Source organism: Ahaetulla prasina, chromosome 2 (genome assembly GCF_028640845.1).
Source record: "Ahaetulla prasina isolate Xishuangbanna chromosome 2, ASM2864084v1, whole genome shotgun sequence".
In the NCBI taxonomy this organism is placed as follows: domain Eukaryota; kingdom Metazoa; phylum Chordata; class Lepidosauria; order Squamata; family Colubridae; genus Ahaetulla; species Ahaetulla prasina.
Genome location: NC_080540.1, coordinates 117,246,708 through 117,262,852, shown reverse-complemented (window position 1 = coordinate 117,262,852; position 16,145 = coordinate 117,246,708). Strand labels below are relative to the sequence as shown.

Sequence of the window (16,145 nt, the reverse complement as noted above, 5' to 3'; positions counted from 1 at the left end):
ATATTCTGTTCTTGAGCCTGGTCTTCATAGCTTTAGTGGTCGCTGGTTTCACAGGCTGCTGTTGGATGTCAGGTTGGTCTGTAATAAGGCTGTTATTATCCATGATACAATATAATCATGGATGACAGTGTGAATTTGACATATATCACTGAAATCTGGCTGGATGCAGAAGGGAGTCACCCTCTCAGAAATGTGGCCCACTTTTCAGGCATGACATCAGCCAAGACTATGGGGTAGAAATAGGGATATGACCATAGTCATCCAGGAGACTGTGGAGGCTTCCAGGTCTCTGTTTCACAGATAACTGGATTTGGAACTCTGTTTGGGAAGTTGGACCATAGAGATCAGATGGAATTGCTACTTGTATATATCAAACTCTCTGCTACGGAGCAACCTCCGTACTAGAGGTGCTTGATTCTGGTGGTAAGTTTCCCAGGCTTATGTTGGGGGATTTCAATCTGATTTTGCTTAGCCCAGAGTTGGAGGCAGCTCAGGAATTCTTGACCACCATGTTACTGACCTGAGCAATAGATGACTTATTCTCATGACATCTCTGTCAGCATTTTGATTTGTCTTTTAGTGATGAAAGACCTGGATTATGTTAAAACAACACAATTGATGGCTGAACAATATTCAAGTAATAGGCTCAGTGAAACTGAGGACATTTTAGGTAAGATACCTCTTTAAAAAGTTCTAGATCTGAATTCTTTTAAATGGGAAATGGGTCATCCTGGTTGGAAAATGTGAATATCAGAAATAGTCAGGAAGGCAAGTAAAATGCATATAACAAACATATTTTCAGTCACAAAGTTTCCTTTGCTGTTTAACATTGTATTGGGAAAGAATCACCCTGTCCAGGTTCTGTTCTGAACATCTGAAATCTACACTAGATTAGAGAAAGTGAAGGTTCCTAGACAAGGCCTTTAGGAATATGGAGAGTAGAGTTGCTTAGCACTACTCTTTTCATACATTATTTTTAGGTCCTTTTGGGGTGGGGGGTATTGGGTTCTTTCAGGCAACTGAAACTTCCACATGATTCTGTCCATGATATATTTCAAAGCTGTAAAAAGATGTATATGTCTCAGTCTCTTTATTAAAATACAGCCAGAAAATGCAGGAAATTTGTATGTAGTATTCAAAAACAGGAAAAAGCAGAAAAACAGCTTCTATAGACTATAGTGGCAAGTATTTAGTGTGACCTCCCTTACACTTGAGCAACAGCACTCACCTGACTTAAACTTAAATGGAATGGAACCCTAAATATTGCTATTGTTAACACCAGTATGTGTCCTACTATTTGATGCCAAAATGACTGCTGTGCAAAAAGTTCTATTACACCAGGTTTGTGTAACACATGCTTGAGCATTACATACAGTACAGACACATGATGTACAACTGTAATTCATTGGAAGCTTGCTAATAAGATCAACTTTCAATTACATCATTCCAGTAAAAATATCAAAGTTCACAGAATTTGACAGACACAAAAGCATACTTTGCTTTGACTACTGCAATGCTCTCTACATGGGGCTCCCCTTGAAGAGCACCCGGAGGCTCCAGCTGATCCAGAACGCAGCTGCGCGGGTGATAGAGGGAGCAACTCGAGGCTCCCATATAGCATCTCTCTGCGCAAGCTGCACTGGCTTCCTGTAGTCTTCCGGGTGCAATTCAAGGTGTTGGTTACCACCTTTAAAGCGCTCCATGGCTTAGGACCGGGTTATTTACGGGACCGCCTGCTGCCACCTATAGCCTCCCATCTACCTGTGCGCTCCCATAGGGAGGGCTTCCTCAGGGTGCCGTCAGTCAAACAATGTCGACTGGCGACCCCCGGGGGAGAGCCTTCTCTGTGGGGGCACCTGCCCTCTGGAATGAGCTTCCTCCAGGATTACGACAACTTCCTGACCTCTGGACTTTTCGTCGCGAGTTGAAGACATATTTATTCTACCGCGCAGGGCTGGCTTGAAATAATTAGTAATTTTAATTGGGGTTTATTATTTTTTTATTTTTAAATTTTAAATTCGGCCAAATTGAATTAGTTTTTTAACATATTTTTAAATTTTATATTATATGTATATCTATGTTTTATCTGGCTGGAAACCGCCCTGAGTCCTTTGGGAGAAGGGCGGTATAGAAATCAAATAAATAAATAAATAAATAAATACTTTTACATCAGCAAGGCCACTCTCAACGGGAAATCAACAAACAAATGGGATGTTAAAGATGTGGTATTCAAGGCCAAAAAATAATCATGGCTGGTCATTAAAACTTTTCTAAAATGACAAAACAGGTAGTGGCCTAAGACTTTTGCACAATACTGTTTGCGTTCTGCCCACTTGAACTGTTAATTTCATATGCCTATGTGATCTCAGCAATTTCTAAACACTATTGCAGACTAATAGAGGCTTCTATCATATTTGCTTGTAGAATCTGTCTGCAGCCGGGGAAACATCACAATTGATTCTTCATGCCCCTACAGTTGGAAGCATCAGAGGAAATATTGTTACTACTTTTCAACTGAAAAGACAAACTGGACTAATGCCTTGTGGAATTGTATTAATCGTAAGGCATATCTGGTTAGCATTTCATCTGATGAAGAACAGGTAAGTCCTGCATGTTTCCTTCCATGTTGATGTAATTCCATTAAGAAATGCTGGATGTGGTTGGTCAGCCAATTGTGAATACATCTGGTGGTGGTACTGTCTATCCCATATTTTTCCACCTTATCAAGATGTAATTTGTGTTCTGCTTTGTCAAATGCCTTACTATGTCCACATGTTTAGTCACTTTATCGAAGAGGGATATATGGTTCCTCTGGCATGATCTGTTTTTGACAAATTTATTCTGGTTTATAGTAATCACTTTGTTCATATTTAGGTGTTCACAAATCCTACACTTCTCTTTTCCAGAATTTTCCCAAGTATTTATGTCAAGCTGATTGGCCTATACTTTTTTGTTTCAGGGTTTTCTGACAAATAACCTCAATGAAGTTGACTATTGGCTGGGTGTAAGTGATTTAGAAGGACAGTGGAAGTGGAAAGACAGTGGTATGCTAGTCAGTACAAGGTGAGTATATTTTGGATGTTTTTCTTTTTTTTTCTTTTTTAAGTCCCATGCTTCAGAAAACAAATTTTAATAAGCTCAGGGGAAAAAAATAATAGGATTCCACAGATTTGGAAATTTATGAAGAAAAGGAACTCAAAATATGTGGGATCTTCTATAAAAAAAGAGAACTTGAAAATATATTTGTACACAATCCCTATGAGGAAAAAATGTAGGACAGCAGGAAACTTGGGGCTACACAATTTTTTTTTAAAAGGACATATAAAGGAGATGGAAGGGAGAATATGAGTGATGTGGAACTGCAGAGATGGTGTGTGAAAGCTAAAGCTCAGAATGAGTCCTGGTTGGTGAAAAGTGCCCAGAATTATAGTAAGTGTGCCTTTAGAAATATTCAAAACAATAGGAAAATAATTAATATACTAGTTGCTCAGCAAAGATGGCAAAATGCCCACAGGTAGCAACAAGATGACACAGCTTTTTGGTATAGTCTTTTTGACCCAGAAAAGATGTGTTCCACCAGGAAACAGTGAAGACAAAATAACAAGTCAGGGTGAAATATTGAGACTAAATTAAATGGAATAGGAATACCAAAATATCTGTTTCCTTTGAATGAGTTTGTTTGGGTTCTTTGGGTTCAAATGAACATCATCTCTAGAATAGAATAGAATAAAATAGAATTTTTATTGGCCAAGTGTGATTGGACACACAAGGAATTTGTCTTGGTGCATATGCTCTCAGTGTACATAAAAGAAAAGATACGTTCATCAAGGTAAAACATTCACAACACAATTGATGATCAATATAAATCATAAGGATTGCCAGCAACAAGTTAACAAGTCATACAGTCATAAATGGAAAGAGATTGGTGATGGGAACTATGAGAAGATTAATAGTAGTGCAGATTCAGTAAATAGTTTGACAGTGTTGATGGAATTATTTGTTTAGCAGAGTGATGGCCTTCGGGGAAAAACTGTTCTTGTGTCTAGTTGTTCTGGTGTGCAGTGCTCTATAGCGTCGTTTTGAGGGTAGGAGTTGAAACAGTTTATGTCCTGGATGTGAGGGATCTGTAAATATTTTCACGGCCCTCTTCTTGATTCGTGCAGTATACAGGTCCTCAATGGAAGGCAGGTTGGTAGCAATTATTTTTTCTGCAGTTCTAATTATCCTCTGAAGTCTGTGTCTTTCTTGTTGGGTTGCAGAACCGAACCAGACAGTTATACAGTTATACTTGTGATGAAGGGGGAAGTCATTTCTTTATATGTTTCTTTGCTTCCCCTTTACTGTATTCTTATTTTTGCTTTTGTATTTTGTATTTTTTCTGCATTTTTATTTTTATTCTTTTCTTTTTTTAAAAATGTATTCGTTTTTGATCTTTGTAATTGTAATTTTTAATAAAATTACTATAAAAATAAAATGTGAGGAGTCTGAAGTAGCTTTTTTTTCTTTAACTTGACTGCAAGAATTAGTTAATCAGCTGGGAAGACTGTCAAAGTATATAACAGGAACTATCAATGATATGGACCAGAAAGAAAAGTTACATACAGTAGTTAAGCAAAGTTAACAGTGACACTATGTGTTTGCTAATTAAAAACTTTTTACATTCTCCAATCTTGTCCAAAAAATATTTCAGAGATTGGTGATGGGAACTATGAGAAGATTAATAGTAGTGCAGATTCAGTAAATAGTTTGACAGTGTTGATGGAATTATTTGTTTAGCAGCGTGATGGCCTTCGGGAAAAAACTGTTCTTGTGTCTAGTTGTTCTGGTGTGCAGTGCTCTATAGCGTCGTTTTGAGGGTAGGAGTTGAAACAGTTTATGTCCAGGATGCTAGGGGTCTGTAAATATTTTCACGGCTCTCTTCTTGATTCGTGCAGTATACAGGTCCTCAATGGAAGGCATGTTGGTAGCAATTAATTTTTCTGCAGTTCTAATTATCCTCTGAAGTCTGTGTTTTTCTTGTTGGGTTGCAGAACCGAACCAGTTAGTTATAGAGGTGCAAATGACAGACTCAATAATTCCTCTATAGAACTGAATCAGCAGTTCCTTGGGCAGTTTGAGCTTACTGAGTTTGCGCAGAAAGAACATTCTTTGTTGTCCTTTTTTAATGATGTTTTTGATGTTAGCTGTCCATTTTAGATCTTGCGATATGATAGAACCTAGAAATTTGAAGGTTTCTACTGTTGATACTGTGTTGTCTAGTATTGTGAGAGGTGGAAGTATGGAAGGGTTTCTCCTAAAGTCTACCACCATTTCTACGGTTTTGAGTGTGTTCAGTTCCAGATTGTTTTGGTTGCACCACAAGGCTAGTCGTTCGACCTCTCGTCTATATGCGGATTCGTCATTGTCTCGAATGAGACCAATCACTCTAGTCTGTTTGAAAAATCTTAGAGTAGAAGGGAACCACAAAATGACTGCAGATCAAACACGGTGAACTCACTGGTGTTCTCTGAGTTTGATTATTTGCTTGCAGAGATTTTATTAACCAAATGGGAACATCATTCAGTGCTAATAAGTCTTGTTCCTTATGTGTGTGTGTGTGTGTGTGTGTTGGTGGGGTGTGGTTGATTAGGGTAGTTTTCTGCTTGTTTGTCAGTGTTAATCCATGCTTTTGTGGATGTTGGTTGCTGGAGTAGATATGTTTGCCCCCCCCACTTTTTTCCTTCTTAGCTTTATATTGTGTCTTTATTTCTATGTGTTTACTGACAGCTGATTTGTCTGAATGCCAAGCTTCCAATATTTCTCTAGTGTTTTTGGATTTAGTGTTTTGGTTTTGGTCTAGGATGCCCTCACAGTTTTCCCCCGAATGCCATCAGTCTGCTAAACACATGATTCCCTCAACACTGTCAAACTATTCACTAAGGATGCATTACTATTACTATTAATCTTCTCATCGTTCCTATCACCCATCTCCTCCCACTTATGACTGCATGACTGTGACTTTGTTGCTTGCATCCTTACGATTTTTATTGATATTGATTGCTTCCTAGTATGATTTGATGACTTATTTGTACCCTATGACTATCACTAAGTGTTGTATCTTATGACTCTTGACAAATGTATCTTGTCTTTTTATGTACACTGAGAGCATATGTACCAAAGACAAATTCCTTGTGTATCTAATCACACTTGGCCAATAAAGCTATGCTATGCTATGCTGTGCTGTGCTGTGCTGTGCTGTGCTGTGCTGTGCTGTGCTATGCTATCCTTCCCCATACTTGATAAAATCCATTTCCCCCCAGTAAAATAAACCCTATCTTTCAGTTAGATGAGGTTCAGTAAGTTTGTGTACATCCCATTCACCAAATTTCTCATGTGTTGAATATTTTTGCTTGATTTAGAAACCAGGTCAAAATTTGTAAATGCCAGGTGCCTGTCCATACTTCTCTTCTGTCACCTTGGCTCTTGAGAGAAAAGTGGACAATACTTCTTAGTTGCTGAATATCCCCTCTCTTCCCCAGAACTGCAGAGCAGAAAGAGGGACTCTGGCCACATGAGCTACATAATTAGCAAACTCATCCATATAGAAGATACCACTTATATTCTATTCCATATGTCATTAATACCATGCTAATAATTATTTTAAAATGAAGATGAAAAACACTAGGTCATAATCTCAAGGTAGAACGCATGAATAATATAGCAAATTCATAAAAATATAGATGATTACATGTTAATCTTAAATTCTCTGTTATTTTCTTTCTAGTTTTTGGAATCGAGGAGAGCCAAGCAAGGATGAGAACAAGGACTGTGGGATCATGCATCCCAATGGGACATGGGCATCTGCTGTGTGTTCTGCTCACAACAGGTGGATTTGCAAAAAGAAATTGATCTGCTGAAACAATTCTTTTAGTTGTGTGCTCCTGATACAGGTTTTATATAATCAGTTATGTACTGAAGATGCTTAATAACCAGCAGAAGTTAGCATGTTCTTATAAATTCATATTGTGATGCACAATTCTGTATTTGCCCATATCAAAATGTATAGATAATTGTATGATGAAATAGTTCCTTCTCTGCAGCTGATCCATATTCCTCATAGTTCACATAATCATCCATATAAAATTAGGGGCAGAGCAACAGGTATACTTTCCTCTAGTTTCTTCATAAATAACAAAAATTAGACATGTTAAATTAATATATTAATATAATAGGCACTTTGGTCCATAGAAACATTGTCAATTCCTGCCCTCCAGTGGCCTATAATAATGGGGCACTCTGACAGAGACCATCTACCCAGTGTGTTTAAAATGGTGCAGCTACAATCCTAATTATTCATGAATGTCACATGATAATAGTCAAGGCAATGAACACATTAGTTTCAGCAAAATTCCCCAAACAAAACTCATAGTTAATATTCAGAAAGTATGATTCCTTGTATAAAAACCAAGATAAAACTTTTAGAACTTGAAATGGTCCGGCTGCCCAAAAAAGCCACTCATCAGCTTGTTCTTCAAGTTTGAGTTTTAGTTGTGTGTGAAATATTGAAGATTTCCCCCACCCCCTTAAAAGTTATATAAGTTAATTATATAACTTTTAGCCAGGGGTGAAATCCAATTTTTTTACTACCGGTTCTGTGGGTGTGGCTTGGTAGGCATGGCTTGGTGACAGGGGAAGAATACTGCAAAATCTCCATTCCCACCCCACTCTGGGGCCAGCCAGAGGTGGTATTTGCCAGTTCTCCGAACTACTCAAAATTTCCACTACTGGTTCTCCAGAACCTGTCAGAACCTGCTGGATTTCACCCATGCTTTTAGCCTCTAGGGTCACACACATTTTCCATTCTTGAGAACTGCCCTAGCATTCCCCTACCATCTACATAGCCCACTTCTTCCACCTCACTTGTACAAGCACTCATTAAGCTGCTTCTCAGGCTCAATTGCAAGGTGGTAGTGAAAGTGGAGTGGGGAATGCAAGATGCAATTTTTGGAGGTGCGTGTTTAAATATATCCTCAAGACAGAAAAAGAAGCAGCGATACTGTGAAGCACTGATTGCCAACTTGGGCACCTTGCAAATCTGTAGACTTTAGCTTCTAAAATCTTGCAGACTGGGGAATTCAAGAAACGACACACTTTGGGGGAAGGCTGATGTAAAGGCAAACCCAAAAGAAAGGAGGTTGTACAGTACTAAACTCTCTGCTCCACTCTACTCTCAAATGCCAGTAATCATCAGTCTATTCTTTTTTTAGGAGGTCTTTAGAAAACAATGGAAATCAAAACAATAATAATATTGAAAGGGAGTAATTATTTTAGTTTAAACATGCTATTATGTTTTTTTCTCTGCATAGATAGCAGCTCAGCGGTAAGATACATTGCTGTTGGTTTTGAGGGGGAAAAAGCAAATTTACTTTCAAAATCTCCACTGTATGAATGTTTTCATGATTTTGCATGGGAAATATGCAAGTCACTTGATTTATATTTTTATAGTCAGGGTTTGCTCTCCTTATGCTTTTCTATGCATATTCTGAAACTATTTCTTTCTCAATAGTTTAATAGAGTAGTTCATTCTTTCATATTCTTTGGTAGTATTTTTAAATTAATCTTTTAGTTTTTACTTCACATTTGACAAAAAAGGACATTCAACTAATCTGTGAGCTGATTTAAAGAGTATTATCTTTATGTAACAAAGGTTCAATCCAAATCAATGTATTCTCACATATATTTACACAAAACTAAATCTTAGTTCAATAGCGCTAACTCCTAAGTAAAAGTGTTCCATTTATTTGGAAATAAGCAGTATTGGGAGAGACTGTGCTATAAAACTAGAGTGTTTAACAGCTCTGTCATAGAACAATATAATTATACTCCCCAAAGTTCCATTCCAGTTTTATGGAACATGAAGATTTTAGTTAATTGCATTTTTATTCCACATAACCTAAATAAGTACTGTAACTGTTACATACCATATAGAAGTATTTCAGCTTTGAATGTATATTGGAAAACAAAATGGCTTCCAGGCACAGGATGAATTTATCAGATGTTCTAAGTTCACTCCTGATCTGGATCAGAATATAGGGATTCACCACATAAGAACATGCATATTTGTTAATCAAAACCATTCTTGTTGGTTCCACAACCAAGTCTCTGGAATGTACTTTTAGATAACTTTCCTACTCTAAAGAGATTCTCTAGATTAATATCCTTAGTTAAAAATCAGGTATCTCCAGGAAGAACTCCAAGAAACCTACCAGGTAATAGCTCCATTATCTGTTACCAAACTCTAGATAAATCAGGTATCATGATCAATAATTTGATATGTTTAAATATCTTGTAACCTACTAGAGCTAAAAGCTGCACCAGTCTCTGGGCATATCAAGTTGTCCAGTTTAATATATTTCCTTCTAGTCTCTGAACTGCACAGATCAATGCCAGCATAATTTGCTCTGTCCTAATAGTCAAAAACATGAAGGAAGAATGGTTACAATTAGCCTGAGCAAGGCTGTGCTTCCCCAACCCTCAAAGTCCAGTTCCAGTTGCTTGAGCTGGGAACAAACAAGGATGTGGGATAAGCTAGCTAGACAACAGATAGAAGCAAGAATTAGTGATAAGCAAGTAAAATGAATTTTATCAGCCTTTGTAGAACACTCAACCTTTGTAAAACTTTCTTTCATATATCATGAATTTGCAACCTGACTCTGTATGCATGTGCAGCTTTCATTCTCAACTAGGTAGGTCAAGTTGTTGCTTCCCTCCAACACTGTGCATTTAATAAAGCAAGATTTTACTCCAAACAAAAGATGTGGTTTTCATTAGTCCAACCTATGGAACAAATTCTTTCCAACAAATCTCTTTTATTTTACCAAGAAGCAACCACTGATCCCAAGGATAACTGACAGACTATCTCTATCACTTGCTTTTTCACTGTCCCTTCCAACATTCACTCTCACTTGCTTATCTTTGTTATCTTGCTCACATGTCTACTTCATTCTATACCTACCTACCTACCTACCTATCCATCCATCCATCCATCCATCCATCCATCCATCCATCCATCCATCCACCCACCACCCACCCACCCACCCACCCATCCACCCACCCACCCATCCATCCATCCATCCATCCATCCATCTATCTATCTATCTATCTATCTATCTATCTATCTATCTATCTATCTATCCATCCATCCATCCATCCATCCATCTATCTAATCTTTCTCCCACTTAACTTGCATTTCTCACTCATTACTGCATTAAGTTTTTGCTGCATTGATCTCTCAATTACTCTCATTTGCTCATCGCGTTTTTCTAGATTGCTGATCTATCTTGCATACTTGCTTAACTGTCTCTTGCTTTCTCTCAATAGAAAACTGGCTGATGTATGAAGTCTAGAGAGAAGTAATAATGAAATAACCTGAGGGCAATGAAGTTGCATAACCACCAGGAAATGCAGTCATGCTGCCATCTAGCTGCTCATATTTTAAAACAGAAATTAGCTACTACCTAACTGCAGCTTTCCCCACTTTATGCCTATCAGAATTTTTGAACTAGTACCTCCAGAATTCCATGCCGGCATAGTATTTGTCCAGCACTCCACATTGTTTGTGCACAAGTTTTAACCACAATTAATATTGTACACCCTATTCATTGTGAACATTGAGTAGCAGTGTTACAGTGCCATTATAGTACAGGTAGTCCTTGAGTTACAACCACCACTGAACCCAGCATTTCTGTTGCTATGTGAAACATTTGTTACGTGAATTTGCCTCATTTTACAACTTTTCTTGCCACAGTTGTTAAGTGCATCATTGCATTTGTTAAGTTAGTAAGATGGTTGTGAATTGAATCTGGCTTCCGCATTGACTTTGCTCGTCAGAAGGTCGCAAATGGTGATCATATGACTTAAGGACATTGCAACCGTCATAAATATGAACCAGTTGCCAAGCATCTGAATTTTAATCACATGGTCATGGAGATGCTGCAAAGGTTGTAACTGTGAAAAAAGGTCATAAATCAAATTTTTCAGTGCCATTGTAACTTTGAACATTCATTAAAAGAACTGTTGTAAATCAAGGATTACTTGTATAGGGTAGTGATTAAAGATATGAATTAGGATTGGTTCAAGTTCATGGAAGGAGAGTGATAAATATGTCCCTTTGAATTTCTTACGGAAAGATGGGAAATAAATATAACTAAGAAACAAACAAGGGGTTGATTCTGTCATAGTGAGATCTCGCATACCAAAAGGGACTCTAGTACATATTCTACTAAGATTGGAGATCATAATAAGTACCATAAGAGCTTGACTTGCAAGAAGGTGTGGGACAAGATGTTAATGGCTGTTTTGACTCTGTAGTAACTGGATACTCTTGTAGATGCAAAAGTAAGCAGGAGAGAAGGCACACAACTAGAACAACCACACACCATGATGGTAAATTTGGGCAAGAAAATGTTCAAGTTGTTTTTGCCAAGAAGAAGTCTTGGCATATTTCCAGATCTCTCACAGAAATTGATTATGGCAGCAAAAATTGTATAAGTTGCAATTTTTTCACATACATTGTACATTTGTTTCTGGGAAATATTTCAGTTTCTATTTTACCATAAAAATGGCAAAAATAGAAACCAACAGTCAATTCATCATTTTAGCATTTCTTTTGGTTCATTTGAAACTCCATTACCAATCAGAAACAGGTAGATGTACATGTGTATATGACAAACTTGTAGCATACCATTGTATTAAATTTCATCAATGAAGCCTCTCTTTCAGGTAGTTTTTTTTTTTATTTGCATTTATATCCCACCCTTCTCCGAAGACTCAGGACAACTTACACTATGTTAAGCAATAGTCTTCATCCATTTGTATATTATATACAAAGTCAACTTATTGCCCCCAACAATCTGGGTCCTCATTTTACCTACCTTATAAAGGATGGAAGTCAACCTTGGGCCTGGTGGGACTTGAACCTGCAGTAATTGCAAGCAGCTGTGTTAATAACAGACTGTCTTAGCAGTCTGAGCCACCAGAGGCCCTTAAAATTGTCTTAAAATTCTGTAGTTCAGCTTTCTCTAACCATATCCCTCTGAGATATATTGGGCCTTTGGCCTTGCAGGTTGGAAATCCCATCATATACAAATCTTATCTCTAGTCCCCTTAGCCAATCCCTGCAATCAGGAGAAAGCTAATCTGAACCAACAGTTACCTCTCTGTCATGTTCAGAACATTTCATGGTGAAATTTATACTGTCAAAAGTTTTCCCTCCAGTGAAATGGAAAATCTATTTGAATGTCCATCTCTGGGCACCAATAGATTCTTCTAGATTCCAGAGGACTTTTGGAAAATTTGGTTTGTGCTCCTGTCAATGCCCTCATTGTTGGATGGAATACTGAGTTATTGAGATAACTGATGAATACTGTCGATCGAAAGGTCGGCAGTTCAGCGGTTCGAATCCCTAGTGTCGCATAATGGGGTGAGCTCCTGTTACTTGTCTCAGCTTCTGCCAACCCAGCAGTTCGAAAGCATGTAAAAAATGCAGCTAGAAAAATAGGGACCACCTTTGGTGGGAAGGTAACAGCATTCCGTGTACCTTTGATGTTTAGTCATGCTGGCCACATGACCATGGAGACGTCTTCGGACAGTGCTGGCTCTTTGACTTTGAAAAAGAGATGAGCACCGCCCCCTAGAGTTGGGAATGATTAGCTTATATGTGTGAGGGGAACCTTTCTTTCTTTGCCTTGTATTCCCACGTCTCTACTCCGGTTTTGCCACTCCCCAGGGCCTGATGCTCCTCCAGCGACAGGAGAGCTAGCTGCTTCTGATGCCGCTGGGCGAATTCCTCTTCGGCTTCGTAAAGCCAATAATGCTTCGCTTTCTCCTTCTCTTTGGCCACTTCCATGATCTGCTCAAAGGAAGCATTATCCTCGCTGGTGTGTTTGGCCAAGAAGTTGTCCAAACAGGGCAGGGAGTCTTTGTTTTCTTCCTCCTCCGTTTCTCCTTCATCTAGAGATTTCACGGTGAACTTGGGCTTACTCAACACGAAAGGATCACCGGGGTGAACTTCGGGGGTTTCAAAGGTTGCCGGGGTGACATAAGGTCCAGGAGTATCTCTGGCAGCTTTGCCCAGGGAGGAGCCAAACTTGATGGCTATCTGTCTCATCTTCTCCAAATTGCCGCTCTCTTCAGCCTCCAGGTATTCCTTCTGGCCACACAGCTTCTCGACATCAGGGGAAAAAATCCCTCTGGATGATTTTTTTCAGGCTCTGAATGTAGGAATCCTCGTCCAGGACCCTCTTGGGGCACTTGGGGGCTTCCTGGGGCGCCTCCTTCCGCAGAGCTACGGCGGAAACCTCGGCCTGGATGGGCACCAGTGCCTGGGCCGAACCCCGCTGGGTCCCCCGGAGGCTCCATGACGCCCCACGAAACCTTTTTATAAATTAAGGTTACAAAGACATTTTTATCCTCTACCTAAATTTTCTTAGTGCTGAGTTTGACATGATGACATTAATATTTTCAGGTCCCATATCAAGTAATAGAGTTCTTATTGTATTATGTAAGTTTTTATATTTGTTTTATAAAATGTTGGGTTTTCATTGTTTTTCTGCTGGTTTTATATTTGTTTTTTAAGTACAACAAATTCCTCTTAAAAATTTTTAGATTTGTTTTGACATTCTGGATATTTGAAAGATATCTAATAAAGATTATCAAACAAATGTATAAATAATACTTAAGAATTGTCTGTGGTCCAGTTTTGACCACCTGAAGTATTAAGTAATTAACATTTATTCAATGCAATGTGAATAGGCATGGGAAAAGTTATGCTGGATGGGACACTGTCAGAGAAGAATCAGAAACAAACAATCACATCGGTCATGAATATTAGCAAGATTATTACTGCTGATTCCTGTGTAGATACTATGCTAAGTCCCTAAAGGCACTCTACCTATTGCATATTTGTATTTCTGATGTCAGTGGTTAGCAACTGATGGGTAGACTGACTTAACCAAATTGGATTATTTTGTAATCTAAGGTTTTTTCTGTGTCACATTCATGCAGTATCCATTGTTATAAACGAGAGGTGTCATGCTGAAAATTACATTTCTGCGATACCTGAGTTTACCTACAATTACTTTTTCCTCTGGGAGTGGGAGGCACCCTAATATATGACACTCAAGATCTGTTGTCAAGAATGTATAAAGGTACTTCAAATGAATGTTGGAAATGTAAATGTAAATAAGGAACTTTTTATCATTAATGGTAACAAAGAATTGAAATATTGGAGTAGAAATCACATCTTAATACAGGAAATTCTTAAAGTGAATTTAAAGGTAAAACCAGAGACTTTTCTTTTAGGCCTAATGAATGAAGAATTTGGGGGAAAATGGAACTTTGATATTATATATGTTGACAGCAGCAAGAATGTTTTATACATGGAGATGAATGGCTCCAAAAGTTGATAAGAGTTAGCAGAGATGGTGAAATTGACTGCTTTGATTAAAGACAATACAATTAATTTTATTTCTTTGGAAACCACTTTTGAACTTTGGACTTGCGATGGAAAAAAATGAAATGTGATTTTGGGTTTTGATGATTAGGTAAGTTTGTTATAGAAACGGCTAATATATATTATTATATAAAAATAAAAAGTTGAGGTTATATGTTATTATCTTATTGTACTGTGCCAAAAAGAATCAGAAGTCAATACTTTTTTCTTTTCCCCTTTATCCTACACTTTCTCTTCTTCCCCTTTTCCTCACCTATTTTCCTATTATTTTGTACTTTATATTCTGATAGTCTACAGTACTAAAAATACAAAATGTCAGACACTCCAAGTCTTATGTAAACTATATATAGCACTTGGGATTTTAGGGAAATTTTCAGTGCTTGAGATGAATGAAGGTATCAGATGATTCTCAAAATGTACGCAGTTGCCAAATGTTTGGGGATTTCTGATCTTACTTATGACTAATCCTCAATATTTACTATTAACTGGCCAGAGTTTTTTATAAAGGATATTTGAAGAACAGCTTGCCTTCTAGAGTTGTGGATGTTCCATTGCTGGAGGTTTTCAAGAAAGGATTAGACAACCAGTTGTCCTGGATGGACCCCTTGTCTTGGGTAGGGGATTGGGCTAGAAGACATCCAAGGTCCCTTCCATGAATTAGATACTAACTGCAATCACAGGAAATACTGGTCGAGATAAATACTGTTAAGGATTTTAGCATCCTTAAAGGAAACTGGATTTATTTTGTGACCATATCACAAAATGCTTCTAATCTCTAAGTTTCTCATGTTCTAAACAACTGCAGAAAACATTCCCCTCCTTCCTGTTTCTATGGTGCATTTAGGCTGCAATTTTATACAAGATTACTTGAGATTAATAAGGAAACGACATATTTAAGTATGCCAGAGTTTGTGTTCCCTGTATTGTAGCAATAATCAGTAATTAAGCTGGTGGAAATAATTTGTATTTTAAGACTATGTCACCTGTGATCTGCAGAGGTTACTGTGAACGTTTATCTGTTAACAAAATGGCTTCCAAGATGGGCATGGCTGATCACAAAATACTTCTACTTTTGAGCCCTATGGCAAAACGCCTCAACTTTTCTGACTTTGCAGACTGCAGGGAGGGGAGGATAGTTCTAAGCGAATGGCGGGCAAGTGCAATTTGCATGAGCCGTCGGTATGGGCACCCGACCCTTGCACAAATGGAGCACGTGGCCATGCACTCACCCGCCACTTCCATAGCCTGGTTCTGAATGGCCGAAGGCCCAATAGTGGGCCATGGCCCGGGGATTGGGGACCCCTGCCCTATGGCATTCTTATAAATAAATCTGAAACTAGAAGCTGTTGTTTCGCTCTGCAATATGTCAGCTTGCCATCGATCATTATATATTAGCTAAAATAATTTGCAAAACGTTAGGTAAGAAAAGGGCCTATACGTGGAAACACTACCTGCCTGGGACATATATATTATCTTGACCATAAGTCCAAGATTAAAAGGAGTAAAAGTACAGGTAGTCCTCGACTTATAACACTTCGTTTAGTGACCATCTGAAGTTACAACAGCACTGAAAATAATGACTTATAATGGTTTTTCACACTTATGACTGTTGCAGCAATTCTATGGTCACATGATCAAAATTCAGACACTTGGC

At 38.2% G+C, this 16,145-nt stretch overlaps 1 protein-coding gene and 1 pseudogene across 2 annotated transcripts in view; one reads left to right on the top strand and one right to left on the bottom strand.

The window, feature by feature from the left end:
- Nucleotides 1-10,057, top strand: part of LOC131192460 (CD209 antigen-like protein C) — a 36,780-nt gene extending 26,723 nt beyond the window's left edge. The window contains exons 6-9 of one of the 2 annotated variants that reach the window (XM_058171626.1): nt 581-670; nt 2,425-2,600; nt 2,960-3,063; nt 6,764-10,057. In XM_058171626.1, the coding sequence (XP_058027609.1) occupies nt 581-670; nt 2,425-2,600; nt 2,960-3,063; nt 6,764-6,896 (503 nt within the window). In that variant the 3' untranslated portion in view covers nt 6,897-10,057. The remainder of the gene's footprint in view (nt 1-580; nt 671-2,424; nt 2,601-2,959; nt 3,064-6,763) is intronic. The other variant, XM_058171627.1, reaches the window with a different exon arrangement.
- An 81-nt stretch (nt 10,058-10,138) lies between these two features.
- Nucleotides 10,139-15,773, bottom strand: LOC131190547 (splicing factor ESS-2 homolog; annotated as a pseudogene).
- Between the last annotated feature and the right edge of the window lie 372 nt (nt 15,774-16,145).